Source organism: Microplitis mediator, chromosome 7, assembly GCF_029852145.1.
Source record: "Microplitis mediator isolate UGA2020A chromosome 7, iyMicMedi2.1, whole genome shotgun sequence".
Lineage (NCBI taxonomy): Eukaryota > Metazoa > Arthropoda > Insecta > Hymenoptera > Braconidae > Microplitis > Microplitis mediator.
Window position 1 is genome coordinate 10,208,585 of NC_079975.1, and position 18,885 is coordinate 10,227,469.

Below are 18,885 nucleotides of genomic sequence, written 5' to 3' on the forward strand. Positions count from 1 at the left end.
AAGCAATCTAATTTTATATTTAATTAAAAAAATAATGATAATAATAATAATAATAATAATAATAATAACTACATATGAGTAGTAATTCGTAAAATACATACATTGATAATTAATAATCAAATGAATGAGTGTGAATGTAGCAGACATCAGACAAATTTAAAATTATAAATAAATAGAGTAAATAATTTTAAAAATAATATTTATAAAAAATGCACTTATTAGTTTCAAAATTTTTTAAATGTGAATTTTTTAAAAATTTTATTTTATTAATTATTTACTCTATTTATTTATAATTTTAAATTTGTCTGATGTCTGCTACATTCACACTCATCCAAATGAAAAGTAACAATTGAATTTACTAATAATCTAATAACACGAAATATTTGGCCTGATGAGAGAAATCAACAGATGAAAGATATTATACTCGTTTGGTCCATCATAATTTAAAATTTTTCTTATTAATATTTATGTATCATCATACCACTTATTTAATTATCTCTCATAAATTCAATTTGACTTTTAATTACAAAAAAAAAAAAAAAAAATAATAACATACAAATTTTACAATATATTTAACAACCATCTGCACGATTTTTTTAGTTTTTGTTTCTGTGTAAATAACAAACCACTCTGGAGTGCAAACAACTATACATTTTTAATATGATTAAATAAGAAAAAAAATGTATTTAGTTTATTTTAGTTGCACCATTGTGATTAATTTTACAGTTCGTTACCCAACCATCTTCTTGTATAGAGCACAAATAATCTTCTAAAAGTTTCGCCAAAGTTCGGCGTTTAAATCGCAGTGATTCCTTCACAACTTCACGCACAAAGGCAATTCTAATGTCTAAAGTCCCTTTAACTTGATGTATATAAGAAAATAATGTAGCATAATTAGTTCCTCTTTTTCTTACTTCTTTATGTATGACCTCTCTGATTGATAAATTATGTTTTTTCACATCATCTAATTGTTTTTTCGTTAAAGGTTTTTCTTTTTCTAATTTTACATCATGTTTTTCATCTACATGATTACTTAATCTTTCTTCTTGTTTACTTTCAATATCAACACTATTCATACTATCATCATTTATCTCATTATTTATAAAATCACTAGGCTCTGATTTTATTATTTCTATTTTTTCATTTTTAACTTCAGTTTTAATTGTTTGAATGTTATTTGATATTATCGGTACTAAATTAGGAGGTGTTTCATAATTATTTTCTGGAATTTCAGTTGGTGAAAATTCAAAAACAGGCAAAGTTGCTGTTGTTATATCCGAAAGTCCATTTGTTAATTTATCGTTCGTAGTTATTATGGGTAAAATTGAATTAGATAATATTGGAATCGATGGATTTATTGAATTTAAAGATGGTGATATATTCGGTGGATTTATTTCTAATGGAGTAATTGTTGATCGTTTAGGTTCAACAGTTTGAGTCCAAGGTGAAGGCGAAGTAGAAGGTGATGGTGATGGTGATGGTGATGGTGTTGGTGATGTATACGAAGGTCTTCTAATTGTAAAGTCTTTAGGTAGAGGTCCAGGTTTTCTTTTACTCGGTCGAGTTAAAATAGGACTTATGTTATTTCCACCATTATTGTCTAAAGAACGTTTTAGACTTTTTGAATTTGATGTTGATGGTAAAGCTCCTGATGATAAAGAATTACCAGGTAAATTTGATGGTGAAGATGCTGAATTTAACATCGTTGGATTTCCGGTTGAAGGAGAGTTAGATGCTGATGATGATGATGAAGGACTTCCAACCATATCCATATCTGCTTCATCAACCATCATTCGTTTGTCAATTTTGAATGGATTACCAAACATATGTTGTCGTACTGGTGTACTCTCTATTTCACGTAACGGTGGTGTCATACGTTTAAGATACTCTTGATAATTGCCCATTTGTGCAACAGGCATCGAATGAACATAATCATCGTCTAATAACTTGGTATGCATCAATCCAGGTTGAAGAAAATTGGCTCTCATCCGTACAACCTGATCCAATAAACTTTTTCTTGGTACATCAAAAGCATTTCTGTAACTATGAGCTCCACGCTGTTGCTGCTGATTTCTCACAAGACCTACAACAAATCCACCAAATTCATTTAATTGATCACGGAGTCCTATAAACTTGTCCTGAAGTAAAGGATGGGAAACTAAATCTTTTTTAAGAGGACTTCGGGGAATTACTTTAATTCCTTCTGTCATTGTTGACGTTGTTCCATTAACTAAAAATTTATTAGCATTGGCATTAGCAGCTTGTTTAGATATTACTTCAGTGCATAACCTGTCAAATTCAAGTTTAGCTTGATTTTTCAAACGCTTCAAGTAATTTAGTACACTATAAGACAAAGAGTTATCCAAATTATCTGGGATGAGTGTTTGAGCTAAAGGTGCAGGTGCTCCCATTCTCGTCAAAGCTCTTCTCAATGATGCTGCATAATACGTAGGCATAGTTCTTAAATAATTCTGAAATTGCGTTCTCCATTCACTTGTTGGTTTTAATCTGTGAACCTTAAATAATTCTTCAAGTAATGGTAATAATACAGGATAATTATAAGGCATCACAAAAAGATTAACGCATGTAAGATTGGTGCTAGCTTTTAAATATCCAAAAGGATGCCCAACTTCACTCGATTTGTATGAATTGGCAACAAAAACTTGCCAGCAAGTTGTTGGTTGTTTTCTAGCTAGTATATATTGTGTTAGGGGACTTGGTTCAAGTTCATATTTATCAAAAGGCAAATTTTCAATTACCATTGGCTCTTGACTAGTACAAGTAAATTTAACATTAGGATGAGCAGATCTTGGTGGCAAAGAACTTGCATTTAAATCTGGCCAAAAACTTTCAGGAATAGGCCAAAAACCAACGGCAAAACCTTTTTGTGCTTGTCGAGGAACATAAATAAGTCTACGACATGAATGCCAAGCAGTATTACCTACTGCCACAGGAATAGGTAAATACTGTGATCTTATTCCATTAGCTGTGGTTGATGAATTTTCATCATCATTATCTTCATCTTCCGGTTGTATTACTGGTTGTGGTTGCATCGGTTGTTGTTGCTGGGTCAACTGTTGTTGCGGTAATATTTCATTTGCTAAAGGTGGTGGGTCTGGACCTATTTTTTCAAAATTAATCACAACTCCGGATTGTACTTTTTGTACCAAAGAGTCAATGCACTGCATCATCATTCTATGTGATGTTATGCAGTATGATCGTCCTAAAAAAATTAAAAATAAGTATTATAAAATATTACATATATTTATTATTTTAATAATAAAATAATTACCTCCAGTAACTTCACACATTGCATCAATTGGTGAAGCGTCACTAGCTACTAAACCAGTGTCTCTATCAATTGCTGGTGTTCCTGAGAGTCTTAGTACTAATGAAAATAATCTCTGGTCCCATCTAAACGGTTCTTTGGTCAACTCCGAGCCGGGAATTGGTGCGTGCATAGGTAAAGTGAACTAAAAAACGAAAAAAAATAAAATAAAGTATCAACATAAATAGTATTAACGTAAAGTATGAATAATAACTTGATAAAATAAAATAAATTACATCTTGTTGAACTCCACTAGTAGTTGTGTATTTTCCACCATCTGTAATTAATACAATTACAGAAGGTTCTAAATAAAAAGGACATCTTCCTTGACCGTAGGTGTCGATGCCTGTTTGCATACGATTTATATTTAAAACATCTAGTGCGTGTTTCAAAGCTGCACCTAAAGTAGTTAAGCCAACACACTGAAGGTTTTTTAACTCATTCATGAACGTGGCAAGATTTTCTTTCCATCCTGCTTTTATATTTTGTGGAGGATCTTCAAATGTTAAAAGCATATATCTGTCACACCGACTTTCGGGTGACCTCTGTCTCACCTATAACATAAAATATCAAATATCATAAATTCACAAGCATAAAAAAAATAAGGTTATTTTATTTTTATTTTTTATTTCTTACAACTAAATAACATGATATGTATGTATGTATACATGTATACATAGTAGACATACGTATATGTATGATATATGTTTCTATCTATACATTGAGATTTACATGCATATATATTTGTACGTATGTTGTTTTTATACCTTAACAAAAGTTTCAACTGCGCTTTTAGCAACGTCAAGAAGTGTCGGGCGTCCTCCTAAATATGCCCTTTGATTCATTGAAGCAGAAGTGTCGATGAGAAAGACAATTATGGTCATCTTTAAGATTTAGAGCGCTAACCCCGTGTAGAAAATTTAACGATGCTACTTGCACTATCTCGTTTATACGGCATACCAACCGTGTATGACAAATATAATATTTATAATTATTAAATAAATTATATAATATTATATTTTAATTAAACATTTATAATTATAATACCATTATTATTATTGTTTTTTAATGGATTAATTTTTTAAATTAATGGTTACTTGGGCAGATATGTACCAGCCCTTGTTTCGATGCGTCCGAGCCGACTGTGCCAGTAAGAGTGAGTCCTATACTATTCTGCCCAGTTTCGCTACACTCCACTCCACTACAATCTCTTTTCTTTTTCTATATATATAATATATACATATTTATGTGTGTGTTTGTATGTATGTATGCACCTACACATACATCAACGACACTTCATATCCAACTAACAGTTTTTAAAGATTTTAAAGTGGGGATATGAGAAAAATAAAATCTGATTGCACAAATTCCTCACCGCGTCAATTACAACTTCTAACCTAACTAATTTAAACTACATACCGCATCCTCAACTATCATTAATTATTAATTAACCTATAATTATAATAATTCAATAATAAAACAAATTATTATAAGTGTGAATGTAGCAGACATCAGACAAATTTAAAATTTTAAAAAATAAATAGAGTAAATAATTAATAGAATAAAATTTTAAAAAATGCGCATTTAAATAATTTTGAAATTAATAAGTGCATTTTTTATAAATATTATTTTTTTAATTATTTACTTTATTTGTTTATAATTTTAAATTTGTCTGATGTCTGCTATACTCACACGTCAAATTATTTTGAATTATAAATCAGAGATACTTCTAACATCTTTTGTGAGTTCACTTTTTCTGAGAGCTAATGATGAGCACAATTGTTATTGTATGTTAAACTTTAACAATATTTCACCATAAAATTCAGCTCAAATAAATTTTTTATCAATCATATTAATCCTTATTCATATTAATTATTTTTAAATTGTATAATAATCATCGAAATCGATTAAACAATGTTGAAGGAGACAGACATTGAAAAGTTTTGTTTACTTTAAATGAAAAAATTAAGTACTCAAAGAAGTAAATTATTAAAAATGCATCTGAAGAACTTTTAGTAATTATTTTCATGCATATTTTTAACAATTTATTCTAATGACAAGACAAGTGACTCATTAATTAATTCTTCAGAGTTGTCGGGTGGCTCCTACTTTCAGGATCATTCAATAAACAATTTTATTAATTTACATAATTTAAATTGGTCCCGCGTGACAACGAATGGCCCATTGTTCAGAAGGTGGCGTCAGTTGCGAATCTCTAGTAACTTCCCAGGACATGACATCATTCATTTACAAATATAGAGATGTTTTTTTTATTTGAAGACGTTTTATTTTATTACAAATTTTTTAAATTGTATTTATTTTTTCATATAATTATTTGTTTATATTACAAAGTGTTGTGGCACATTCATAAAACTCTGCCATAGGCGAGGCAAAGTTACTAGAATTTTTGGTTAAATTTTGTCACTGGCCCCTCTTTCTACGGAAAAATAGTGGTCTACCAATCAGCTTTCCCGTTGTCCTAGGAGGTTACGGAAGTCGAAGCTGACGCCACCTCCTGGACAGTGGGTAGTTCGTTGTCACGCGGAACCAATTTTGAATTTGAAATCTATAAATTTATTTATTGAATGCGGTGATTATGATGATTATTATACTTATAATGTTTGTTATGATATGATTATTATTTAATGAAACACAAAAAATACGGTTAACTTAAACTAAGAAAATTATTCTTGACACAAGAAATTTTTTTTTAACGATTCAGAAAATTAAAATTATCTTGCACCTAGTAAATAATAATCTCGAATCAAAATTTTCTTTCCTCAAATCAACATATTTTTATGCTTAAATTGAAAAATTTTACTTGTTTCAAGAGTTTTTATTTCTAAATATGAGATATTGTGTTTTAAGGAAGATGCGTTAGTTTTTTGAAGCAACATTGTTTTGTTTGACAAAAATAAAGTTTCTTGGAATAAATACTAATCTTCAAACGCAAAAATTTTTGTATGCTCCAACTAAGAAAAAAAAAAGTTGCTTAAACCAAGAGAAAAATTTTTGGGAAAAAAGATATATGTATAGGAGAGGGAAGTCACCGGTGCTATTGGCTGCGTGCACGAAAATACCAATACTATTAAAACATCAGTGTGAGACGTAGTGATTCGAATGGACAAATATCCGGTTATTAACCGGTAAGTTATTTGGCTATTTAACCGGTAAAATATTAACTTAAAAATGATTAATATCTACTTGCGTCAAATGTGTATATAGTTAAGTATACTGTTTTAAAGGCAATATGGCGTACTGAATTTTTTTTTATTGAAAAAATTATTAAAAAAAAATAAAAAATAAATTTTATTTTTAAAAAACTTGATAAACTTTAAGTGCAATTTAAAAAAATGTTTTTTGTTCTAATTTAATTATTGAAAACAAATATAAAAAAATTAAAAACGTTGGCTAACTTCAGTAAAACAAAAAAAATAATAAATTGGATGCCGCAGATTCGAACCTGGGTCGATGAATCTCAAATTCTTCTGTTCGACCTACTTTGTTATAACAGAACTCTACAGAAGGTCGTATTTCAATACTAAAGCTGTATTTGACAAGATCCGCGAATAACCTTGATCAATGTTTCACTTTTCTTATTTTTAACTATTTATTTATTAACTCAATAATATTGAAAGATAATAGATAATTGCTAATAATTTTTAGTCTACATTGTACACATCTTCAATCGCATATCAACGCCACCCACGGAACGAAATTAACTACTTTGGTTATTTATCCGGTAAATAACCTGCTGAAAATTGGTAAAATAAGTAAAATATTTATTTTACCGGTAAATTCTCTTCCCTAGTGAGACGCTACATGTATAATAACAGCGCTACCGAAAAAGCGGACTGGAACTTTTTGTGGACCATACGTACACACAAACACATTTATTTCTATAGTAGTATATGTATTACATACGTAAGCGCACGTAGCCAATAGGCAGCAGCTGCGGGAGTAGTTCGATGCTCGCCACGAGAAAGCGCCCACCGCTTGTAGTGTCCCTGGTAAGAAACTTATTTCAGAAGTGTTAAAGTGCCAAACTTGGGTGCAAACTCTAGTACAGATTCTACTGCAGTGCGCCCGTGGCGCAAGTACCTTTGTTGATAGTAATACAACATATCCTATGTTACATCATGACATTACTGATTGTTACCAATGTTCCATAAATAATTTTCCTTTGAAATTGAACTTGAAGCTACAAAAAAAATTACTTTTATTAAAGGTATAGACCGTTTATACGGCTATATGATCAAAAATGTATATGGCACGCCGTATTACTTTTTATATCTCTCAAATTATTTATTCCAATAATAACTTCATCAAGAAAAATTAGTTTTTAATCAAAATGTTAGTCAAAAAATTGTAATAATTTATATAAAACATATTTTAAATTAAAGTAAATATAATTATACGTTACTCAAAAACAGAAATTTATTGTCTACTAAATCGAAATTTTCTAAATATTAATTAATTAAAATAAATTTGATAATCTAATCATTCTTAATAATTCTTAAAAATGAATAAGTATAAAACTAGCAAAAAAATGAAATAGGGGTTTCTTTTATTTTAATTCCACATGGAATACTTTAACTAATAAAAAGTAATACGGCGTGCCATACATGTACAAATTATATAATTCATTGTAAAAGAATTTACTTATGTGTGGTTCTACATAATTTTTTTTACCCGGGTACGTGATTCATATGGAGTTAGACCACTCTAGATGTAATCTTCCAGTAGTGATGGCCAGTTGAAGCCACTTTACTTTTAACTCCTCTCTTAGATAATTATCGTTAATTTTTGAAGTACAACCTTTTTAAATTTCTTTTATATAGTGGATAATCTTCAAATGTCATTGGACGTAAAAGAACAATGCATGATATGTGGACAGGCCGAACTTCAGAGAAAATCACGATGGTTTCAGTGCTGCATCTGTCAAAAATGGGCACATTATTCATGTTTAAAATATTTAAATAAAACATCGAAACAAATGGAAGCATTTAACTATAAATGTGACTTATGTAGCAAGTATTTAGCATCGTAATACGTAATCTTTGATTAAATATAGTATTATTAAGTTTATTTCTTTTTATGCTGTGTGAAGATATAGACGACAAATTAAGATCTAATTAAAAAGAAAACACTTATTACTTAATAAAAATAAATTTTTTCCGTCGTGAATATAATATTTGTGAAGAAAATTAATGTATATAATGGTAATAATCTGTGTAGAAAATTATAAAATTTTTAAAAATTAGTTTCACAGCCGTAAAAAATTTTTTAAATATTATTTTATTAATATAAATATTTAAATACGCATATCTATTATTCTATCGTACAATAATCAAAAATAAATCAAGTCATTTTTAGTGATCACAGAAAGAAAGAAGTGCAGTGGAAGTTTTTTGTTATGGAATAATTTTCCATACTCATATGCGTGGCTAAAAATTATATGGAACTTATTGTTATTAATATTTATGAATTAAATTTTTAAATCAAAAAATAAAAAAATTGCGCTTCTAGTGAATTGAAAAACGAAGAAGTGGTTTTTTTTTTAAATCATTTTTGCCAGAGTTATGACATGCTAAAGTTTTTTTATAAAAATCGAAAAAAAAAAAAACCAAAGGCACCCTCGGATAATAGTGCAATCAAGAAAATAGTAATATATTACATTGCTACGATTACTACAAATATCTGGAAAGCTCGCTAAAAATTTTAATTTAAAGTAATTAGCGAACAATTGATGTAATTGAATAATTGCATACATGCATGTTAAGCTACTTTCAATGAGATTATTCTGTTTTGTTTTATTTTTCCATATCTTGAATTTTTTCCAGTATATCCGCTGTAGAAATTTTTAATTTTTGGATGTCTGCTAACTTCTGGGTCATAAAAAATAGTAGAAATTTCCGCGCCATTATTCATAATCGATATATTGATAGTTTTATTCTGAAAAAAAAAATTGGACTATCGATTATTATTTAAAATAAATATTGATAGTAAATATATCGATATTTTTGTTACTATCACTCACCCCTATACCGACTATAGACAGTAGACAAAAAGCAGCAGATGGTAATATTTTAATTTATTGAATTTGAAAACTAGATGCCGCTGATTAATATGAAAGGTGTAGAGAAAAGATTGCAATAGAAAATAATTATTTTCAAATTTTCAATTTTTACATATTTCTTAATTTGACAAAATTCTACTTATAAAACTCGGAGCAATACGATCGTTTTAGAATTTATAGCAAAAAAATATTTTTCTTTTTTTAAATGATTTTTTAACTCCGTGAGACATAAAATAGTTGTTCCAAAATTAATGCAAAAAATTTCCATGAAAAAATAATTTTACAAAACTTTATATATACTTATTTTAAAGAATGTTACATTAAAAAAAAAAATTCATCGAAATTAGGGATTTTTTCATATAAATTAAAAGATTACGATGATTATTTTTATACAAATTTAAGAAATCAAATAAACGTTAAATCTGAGTTGGCAAGTCTCGAAATCAGTGTTTTCTACAGTGTTTATATCGTATATATATATATATATATATCACCTGTTGTAAGTGTAGATAAAAAATATTAAAGTAATAATTGAACATACGTTTATTTTATCATCTTAAAAAATTCAATTTAGTAAATATGTTTATATTAAAAATTACAGCCTAAAATTATTTATATATTATTTAATATATTAAAAGTTTTATGTCATAACTTTAGCCATAAAATACGTCGACTAACTACAGAGTTTTTGATAATTTTTTAATAAAAATCAGAGAAAATTAAATAATTTTAATGTGTGAATGTTTTGTAAATAATTTTAAATAAGTTATATGTTATTTTTCAATATTGAGTTATAAAGAATTACTCAATTTCATTCTTTATAGAAAAAATCATAACCTGTTTTAAATTTTTGTAAGTACATACTGTTACTGATTGTTTTTAAATGCTATTATTAATAATTAACTGAATCATATAATTATTTTCCTAGGAAGATATAATTTATTTTATATAATGATGGATTCCAATGAAATTCTTGTAATGCTCAATAAATTACGTGAACAGAAAATAAGTGGCGAGATTGATGATATTGATAATTTATTAAATGAGCATGAAAAATGGAGAAATAAATTAAATTATAATTTGTTGGACCAATATGTTAAACATTCCTGTGAAGAAGTAGGTCCTGAAGTTATTGTTATTAATAATTATCAAAAAAATTTAATTAACTTTATGTATATTAGGGTGGTCGTTAAAAAAAAAATGTTCTCAGACGCCCCATAAAAAACTTTTTTAATGAAGAAATATGTGGGGAATTTGATTTTTTTTTTTTTTTAAGTAAAAAGAACACGTGCCTCAGGACGATCAAAGTTCATTTTTCGATACTATTGCGGTTTTTTTTTAAATATCTCCCTAATTATATATATATTTTTTTACAGATTCGAATTACTACGCTTAGTCTTCTAGTTGAATCTAAAAAAAGTACTTTACGTTTTTTAGAAAAAGAATTGAATGTGATAATGGAATTTTTAAAATTTAATCTTGGAGAAAAATTTGAATTCGTTCCGCTTATAAAAAAAGTAAATGATTATGTTTATAATAATATAAAAAATAATTTTTATTTCAACTCCAATAAATTATTTGTACTTATTTCATTTATCAGGTGTTTAAACGAATCAATCAAAGTCTTGCTGTATTTCGAAGAAACGTAATGCAAATTGAAAAATTTAAATCACGTGAAAAGGAAGCAACCGAAGATTTAGAATTATATCAGCAACGTGAAAAAGAGTATGTAGAATTAGCTAATGATTCGCTCAATTCAATAGATAGTTATCGCATATTTTTAATTAAAATTCGTGAAGAATGTTTGAATGGTATACGCATTGGAGCAACTCATACACGAAAAAAAAATAGTTTATCTATACTACAATTACAGCAAGATATTTTAGAAAATGATTTTAACGAATTGTCATGGAGTAGTGAACAAGTAAATAAATTATTTCAATGTTTATTACTCGATACATATGAAACAAATAAAGAAATAACTTTTAAAATAATATCAAAAATCAACCCGGTTACATTAAACTTGACGAATTTTAAAAAAGTTGATCAACTTTTAGACGTAGCAATTAATTTGGCAAATTGTATTCGACCACTTGATAGTATTACAGCATCTTATATGTTAAGAGTTTGTCTTATGTCACCAATTATTGATCAAGTATTAAAGAAATATAAAATCAGTATTCAATGTAACAATGATACTTTGTCTCAATTAATTATAATATTGTTGGAACACGCAAGGGTAAAATTTAATTTTCATGTTTTTTTTTTTTTATGTAAGCTTTTAAAATTTCATAGTAATTACTGTTTTATTTATTTCTATTTATAGACTTCTGCAGAATTAGCGAATGAAAATATTATTGACGCTGTTGCTAAACATTCCTTGTATGGATATATTTTTTGTATAAGGAAATTAATCTCATCCTGTAATCTTAGGTAATCTTTATAATTATTATTAATTCATTACAATAATAAGCAATGACGAGTATCTAAAACAGTAAACTAGGGGTTTGCGAATAGTATTCGAATCAAATCGAATCGAATAGTGACATTCGATTTGAAATTCGAATCGAATATTCGAACTATTCGTATAGTTCGAATAATTATTCTTTGCTCTGAAACTAGTTGATTTCGATACAAAAGTTATCTTGTTCGAGTTATTTGACTTAATTGGAATGTTTTTTTTCATAACTTATTACTAAAAAGATGAAAATTTGACTGAAAAATCATTGTCGTGAAAAAAAGTGCCATCTGGCCATACTCTGAATGGAAAGGTTCTTATTTTGATTCGAAAATTCTTTTTTCCATAAATTAAATAAAACACCTTATGACAAAATTTTCTCAAATTTCCAATAAATGACCTTCTGCAATAAGTATTTACTCTGCGAAGTTTTTACCGTGTATTGTCCTAATTATACAGATATGGTTCAAACTCTGTAGTAAATGAAAGACACATCATTGAACAATGTTATAGCAGTCGAAATTAAATCTTATTTCACAAGCTAAAAGATAAATACGTTAGGTTTCACCTATACGATTTTTGATTTAAAAGTTATCCAGAGTTAAAGTCACATTAAACTTTTTGTCGACATTTTTACAATTTTTCAAGTTAAAAATTTTTCAGAAATAAAACAAAATAAAAAATATACCTTTCCATTCCGGGTATGGTCAGATGACACTTTTTTCACAACAATGGTTTTTCAGTCTAATTTTCATTATTTAATAATGATTTATGAAAAAAAGATTCTAATTAAGCCAAATACATCGAACAAGATAACTTTTCTATCGAAATCGATTAGTTTAAGAGCAGAAGATAATTATTTGAACTATTCAAATAATTCGAACTATTCGACTTGTTCAAATTATTTGATTCAAAACTCGAATCGAATAATTCGAACATTCGCACACCCCTACAATAAACTTGTTTATTTTATTTGTTTCAGAAAAGTTGAAAATAAATTTTGGTCAATTATAATTAGGGATGTAATAACTGTATGTTTAAATTTATATACTGCAGTTTCTTCAGTGGTAAATAATTCATCACCAGAAGGACATTTTCCGATGGATCTCAACAAAAAATATTTGAGTGTTGATGGAGATGAATGTGAATTGATGAAAGTAACACCGCAAATGGTTTTATTGTGTTCTTGGCGTACTGTCAAAGAAGTCAGTCTATTATTCGGTTATCTCATGATTAAATCACCGATTGCGAATGATGATTCAACGATTGGTTTATTGTCTGAGCAACAGATTGTTGAAATTGGTGATCATTTAGTGACGTTACTTTGTGAAACTAAACATAGAGGTGCATTTGAACAAGCACATGTTGGATTTGAACAATTTTGTACACGTTTATGGCGACTTAAGCAGAATCATTTAAATGAATTACCAAAAATATGGTTGTGCCAATTACTAATGGCAATTACTGGGTTATCTCCGGGAAATTCAAAATTATGTGCTACAAGACGTAGTGCAGGTATACCTTTTATGGTTCAGGTAAAAATTTTAACACTAAATTTTTTCATTTATTTTTTATCAGTTGTTATACTTTTTTTAACTGATATTAATTATTTTAGGCTCTAGTTGCGTCAGAACCTTCGATTAAAAATAAAACTGAGCCTGTTGTTTTCAACTCGTTAATGAAAATTTTGTTAGATTTAACTAAAATTGAAGATGAATTTGAATTATCTAATAAAGCAATGAATCTTGTAGAACAAGAAAAATTTTTTTCTAATCTTAAAATTGATCAGTTAAAAAATTATTCAAGTGCAATTACTTCGGGAAATTTTTATGATAATGTAACAATTACAGAAGTAAAAATGCATGTTTTAAATATATTACGTGCATTATTTAAACACGCTCAATTAAGAGATTTGTCTAAAGTATATTCTTCAGATGGACTGATTGCTGCAATAAATAGTTATGACAAAAAAACATGGGCTGTAAGTAAAACTAAATATAAACTAATTAATTAAAAATATTTTTTTCTTAAAACTAATTGTAGTATTATCATTAATTTTAGGAACGTAATGCTGCGACATTATTATTTAGTGCTTTAATAACAAGAATTTTTGGTGTCCAAAGAACAAAGGATCATGTTAATTTAACGGTACACAATAAAATGACTGGTCGTTTATTTTTCGAAAAATATCCACAGCTATTACCATTCATGCTCAATAAATTAAATGCATTTATTAATGATAAAAATAATCCAATAAGACCTAGTATTCAATCGATTCTTCTCCTCTTATCTCGATTATATCTCGCATCAAATTTAGATGCTAATTTTGATTGGAAGGTTTGATTAATATATTTTATTCTATAATTGCAATGCTACTACTGTACCTTTATCATTTATTATTCAAAGCAAATTGTTTTATAAATTAGGTTGATGAATTCGTTAAATTAGTTTCAACTTGTGCTAATAGTAGAATATATACAACACGAGAATTAGCTGCTAGAGCTGTAGTACCTTTACTGACAGAGAGAACTGTTTGTTTGTTTCTCAATGAGTTATTTAAGAAGATTAATACTGAAGCAAGTAGTGGCAAACCATCTAGATGGAATTCGATACACGGTTACATATTACAGGTTTGTTTGATCATCATCATTAAATTCAAAATTATTTTTTCTTTTTATTAATATAATTAACTCTTGAATTATCAGGCTTTAGAAATTTCAAAGAGTAGTTTACTCGTGACATGCAAATTATCTGAAATATATTTAGAGGAATTTATTAATAATTCAATGTGGATTATTCGTAATGTTTCCTGTTATAATAATAGATCAGCGTGTTATCCATTAGCGGCCGCTTATATTGATCTTCTTTATGAATTTATGAAACTCTATAAATACAAGTAAGTTTATAAATAATATTTGAGTATTTGTAAATTTAAACTCACAGGTATTTAAATTGTAATTTAAAATTCCATTATTGGTTTTATACATTTTTAATTTTCTTTTTTTTACAATTAATATTTAGATGAGAAAATATTTTATGACTTTACATTAAAATAATTAAAAAAATTGATTTATAATGATCATTATTAGAGACTAATATAAAAGATTTAAATAATAAAATAATTTATTTTATTAGTTCATGAATAATGTTTCTCATTTTAGAAAAGAACTATTTCCTTTTGCGTTATATCATAAAGTATTACATGAATCTGTAACATATGTTATAAAAAATCAATTGAAAAACCAACCGGGAAAAGAGATTTTTGAATATTCTACGATTAAATTTTTTATAAACTGGCAACTCATAATAAAACTAAAGTATACTTTAGAAGAAGATGAATGGGTAAAAGTATGGGGTAATATATTGACCCATACTAATATTCAAGTGCAAATATTGGCTTGGACAAACATAATAGAAACTGTTCGTCGAAAATCAGAAGAATTTCCCATACCCACAAAAAATCCATTACTCGTTTTAGCAATTCATCGTGCTTGTGATGAATTATATAAAGAAGAAATCGATCCGGATATACAAGACGCTATACAAGATTTTTTATTTGAACTCGACGATAAAAATAATTGTAATAATCTTGAAATTGATGAACATACATATTATAGTATAATATGTCCAGCAGTTTTAAATACATTTAATAAAAATATACCTCATAGTCCTAGTTTTTTAAGATTATTTGGGAAAGTATTTGGTAAATTATTAGTCAACCATACTAGTCAGGTATGTTGTCATTCTAATTAATACATTTCTGTATTACAGCAGTAAATTTATGTCCTTATATTCAATTTACGCGTTGATTAATTTATTTATATGAATTACAGTTATCAGTACAAAAAACAATAGATTTAAATTGCCAACCATATGAAATATTTTATAACAATTCTTGGACGAGTTCAGCGGGAATAGATTCCAGACTAGCGATTGCTAAAGTAATACACGATATTTATATTGATATAACAACAGTAAACTATGAATATATAGGTATGCATTATTATTGATGAATTATGGGGGGAAGCTGGTCTGATAGACAAAAAAAAAAAGAGCATATTTTTGTGATTTTATTTTTCAGAGTACCTTTTTTATTAACATTCTCAAAATTTCAGACATTATTAAACAACATTCCAAGAATATTTTGCTAAATATAACCCAGTGGTCGTGGGGAGAACCGAATCACTTAAAAAAAAAGTCGCCATGCCGTAGGCAGGATAACTCAGGACTACATCTGAAATCAAAAAATCAAAAAGATTTCTTTAGTACATAAGTTTATCTTAGATTTGAACGAAGGAATAAACAAAATATTCATTTTTGAATTTTTGGTAAAGACGCAATCAAAAAACTCTGATTTTTGCCAAATTTCTTCCTTTTGTTTAATTAAAAAATAAGTAGTTATTGAAAAAAATCCTTCGTTCAAATCCAAGATAAACTTATGTACTAAAGAAATATTTTTGGTTTTTTGATTTCAGATGACGCAGTCGTGAATTATCCTGCCTACGGCATGGAGACTTTTTTTTTTTTAGGTGACTCGGTTCTCCCCGCTACCACTAGCTTATTTTTCAATATTTTTCATGAAAATTTAGCAGAATATTCTTAAAATGATACTTAATAATGTCACGAATTTTAAGAATTTTAATAACGAACGTACTGTGAAAAAAAAAAATCACAAAAATATGCTTTTTTTTGTATCTCAGAGCAGCTTCCCCCCTTAACTTTTACACACCTTGAACGCGAAGCGGAGAGGTAGTGCTCTACTGTCTACAAATGTCAACGCAGGGTTGTCGTCAACTTAAATCATCTCCACTAATTTTTTTTTTTTCCATAAAAATAATTTATTTAATTTATTACAGATAATTTAAAAACTTTACTTCATTGGTGGACCATTTTATTGAAATTATTAGTAGATGATAATTCACAAGTACGGACAATGGCTTTATCAGCTTTGTCTAAAATAGAAACGTCAGATAAAATTGAATATAATTCTGAAGAATCATTAGAAATTTTATTTAAAAAATTTTCCAATTGTGTATCAGATAATAATGCAAAGTTTGCAGCATACTTTGTTTGGAGTCTTTCACTATCGGAAAACGATTTTGAAATGGATGATAGTGATGTAAATATACAATTTATAATAATATTTTTTAAAAATTTATAAAAAGTTTATTTTTAACATTTATTTTATTATAGGTTTTCAATAAGTGTTATAATTATGAAGCGTACGAGCCGCTACGTATTTCCGATATGTGTGGTCGTTATTTGGAAGTACAAATCCACGATAAATGGAACACTGAATCTATTTTTTCAACTAATTTACAGCAATGGCTTAGTCAGAAATTAAATATGCAAATTTCTGATTGTAAAAATGCACAAACTTTAATTAATGCGTATAAAAATCGCTTGCCAAAACTCAATCAAACTTTAGACGACATATTAGACCCAACTTATAACGACAAATTAATTCAAATTTTAGCGTTTGAAAATTTTTTGGTACTTATTGATGAAAAATATTGTTTCAATATTTGGAATTAATCAATTGTTAATTATTTTGTATACTTGTCAATTATTATTTCAGCTCAATTAGAATATATGGTAATTATAAATAATTTTTACAATGTATTTAATGATGATATTATTGTATATTTAATTATAATTTTTTCAAAATGTTTTTTAATTGATAGAATTTTCTATAAACAAATTTAAATAACTTGATTGTATTTTTATTTTTTGTTTCATTTTATGTACCAACGATAAATGATTCTTGTTTTATTTAATTAGTTCCAGTTTTTTAATCAGAGGGTTAATTAAATTCTACATTAATATATTATATTCTTAGAATGAAAATTAGAATAATTTAGATTTTTTAATAATAGTATATTATACACCTAGGGCGGAAAGTAGGACATTCCAATCCGCGTGTTTGCCACCCTCGTCTTCGGCCTGGGTTGACAATTGCATGCGTGGGTTGGAATGCCCTCTTTTCTTTTTTAGGTGTGTAATATACTTTCATGATTCCAGCATCGAAAATTTGAAGCTTCAGTGTCTTTACAGCCAGTCGAAACAAGCTAATTTCAGTCCAATGTTATAAAAAAATAATAGCGTATGCGTAAATTGCGAATGCCTTCAGTCAGCGGACAGAAACATATGTGTTTCGTCCCTTGGGAAGAAACGAACAATATATCTGCCCGCTTACTGAAGGCATTCGTAATTTAAACTCTGATACTTGTCATTTATTTAACAGTAATTCCAGACTTTTAATTTTATTTACGTAAATAACAGTTCTGACTTTGTGATTAAGTTTTATAAAACTAAGTGTAAATAATAAATAGTATTTATGGTTTCTGCTTAATCATAAGCTGCAAATGACAATTTACGCTTACGTTAATACTTGATAATACAATTGGTCTTAAATTAACTTGTATCTGACTGGTTGCTGACACTAAAGCTTAAGTTCTAATGCAGGTAGTTATGACTAAAAATTGCTTGCATTGCATGAAATAGTATATTGTGTGACAAGGGATGAAACAAGACGATTTCAGACTAGGGTGAAGTTGGCTGACATCACCCTAGTCTGAACTCGTGTTTTATCCTGAGGCACACACTATATATTTCATGATTACCTGCATCGGAACTTCAAGTTCCAGTGTCAGCAGCCCGTAAGAAACAAGTTAATTTCAAGCCGATGATGCAGAGAACTGTTAGAGAACGAGAAATCTGTGATTTACAGACACCTATTAAATAGTAAATAAGACAAAAATATTATTTTCACTCATTTTTTGGTAATTTTATTTGGTTAATTAAAACTGTCACTTAAAAAATGAAATGAGTAAACTGAAGTCACAAGCAAACAAATGAGAGTAATAAGACTGCAAATCAACATCAAATATAATTAACCCTGGGCAGAAACAATTGTGTTTCTTTCCAAGGGGAGAAACACGCATGTTTCTGCCCGCTGTATGAAGGTATTTTTGAATTACGCATCGGCTTGAAATTAACTTGCTTCGACTGGCTGTAGAG

At 27.8% G+C, this 18,885-nt stretch overlaps 2 protein-coding genes across 2 annotated transcripts; one reads left to right on the forward strand and one right to left on the reverse strand.

Annotated features, from left to right (window-relative positions):
• Nucleotides 1-222: 222 nt before the first annotated feature.
• Nucleotides 223-4,542, reverse strand: LOC130671307 (integrator complex subunit 6). Its single transcript, XM_057475114.1, has 4 exons — nucleotides 4,096-4,542; nucleotides 3,565-3,882; nucleotides 3,293-3,473; nucleotides 223-3,223 (listed from the first exon to the last, which is right to left on the reverse strand). The coding sequence occupies exons 1-4, from the start codon at nucleotides 4,210-4,212 to the stop codon at nucleotides 687-689; spliced, it is 3,153 nt and encodes a 1,050-aa protein (XP_057331097.1). The 5' UTR covers nucleotides 4,213-4,542; the 3' UTR covers nucleotides 223-686.
• A 5,496-nt stretch (nucleotides 4,543-10,038) lies between these two features.
• Nucleotides 10,039-17,483, forward strand: LOC130671503 (thyroid adenoma-associated protein homolog). Its single transcript, XM_057475431.1, has 14 exons — nucleotides 10,039-10,259; nucleotides 10,336-10,523; nucleotides 10,784-10,924; nucleotides 11,008-11,646; nucleotides 11,734-11,840; nucleotides 12,848-13,400; nucleotides 13,481-13,846; nucleotides 13,927-14,202; nucleotides 14,292-14,495; nucleotides 14,571-14,761; nucleotides 15,027-15,597; nucleotides 15,699-15,858; nucleotides 16,722-16,984; nucleotides 17,059-17,483. Exons 2-14 carry the CDS (start codon nucleotides 10,359-10,361, stop codon nucleotides 17,398-17,400), a joined length of 3,978 nt encoding a protein of 1,325 aa, XP_057331414.1. The 5' UTR covers nucleotides 10,039-10,259; nucleotides 10,336-10,358; the 3' UTR covers nucleotides 17,401-17,483.
• Nucleotides 17,484-18,885: the final 1,402 nt, after the last annotated feature.

Coding starts and splice junctions, on each gene's coding strand:
- LOC130671307 (XM_057475114.1), bottom strand. CDS start 4,212: ATGACCATAATTGTCTTTCTCATCGACACTTCTGCTTCAATGAATCAA. Junction 3,474..3,564: donor CTAGTGGAGTTCAACAAGAT/GTAATTTATTTT, acceptor TTCGTTTTTTAG/TTCACTTTACCTATGCACGC. Junction 3,224..3,292: donor AATGTGTGAAGTTACTGGAG/GTAATTATTTTA, acceptor TAATTTTTTTAG/GACGATCATACTGCATAACA.
- LOC130671503 (XM_057475431.1), top strand. CDS start 10,359: ATGATGGATTCCAATGAAATTCTTGTAATGCTCAATAAATTACGTGAA. Junction 11,841..12,847: donor ATCTCATCCTGTAATCTTAG/GTAATCTTTATA, acceptor TATTTGTTTCAG/AAAAGTTGAAAATAAATTTT. Junction 13,401..13,480: donor GTATACCTTTTATGGTTCAG/GTAAAAATTTTA, acceptor TAATTATTTTAG/GCTCTAGTTGCGTCAGAACC.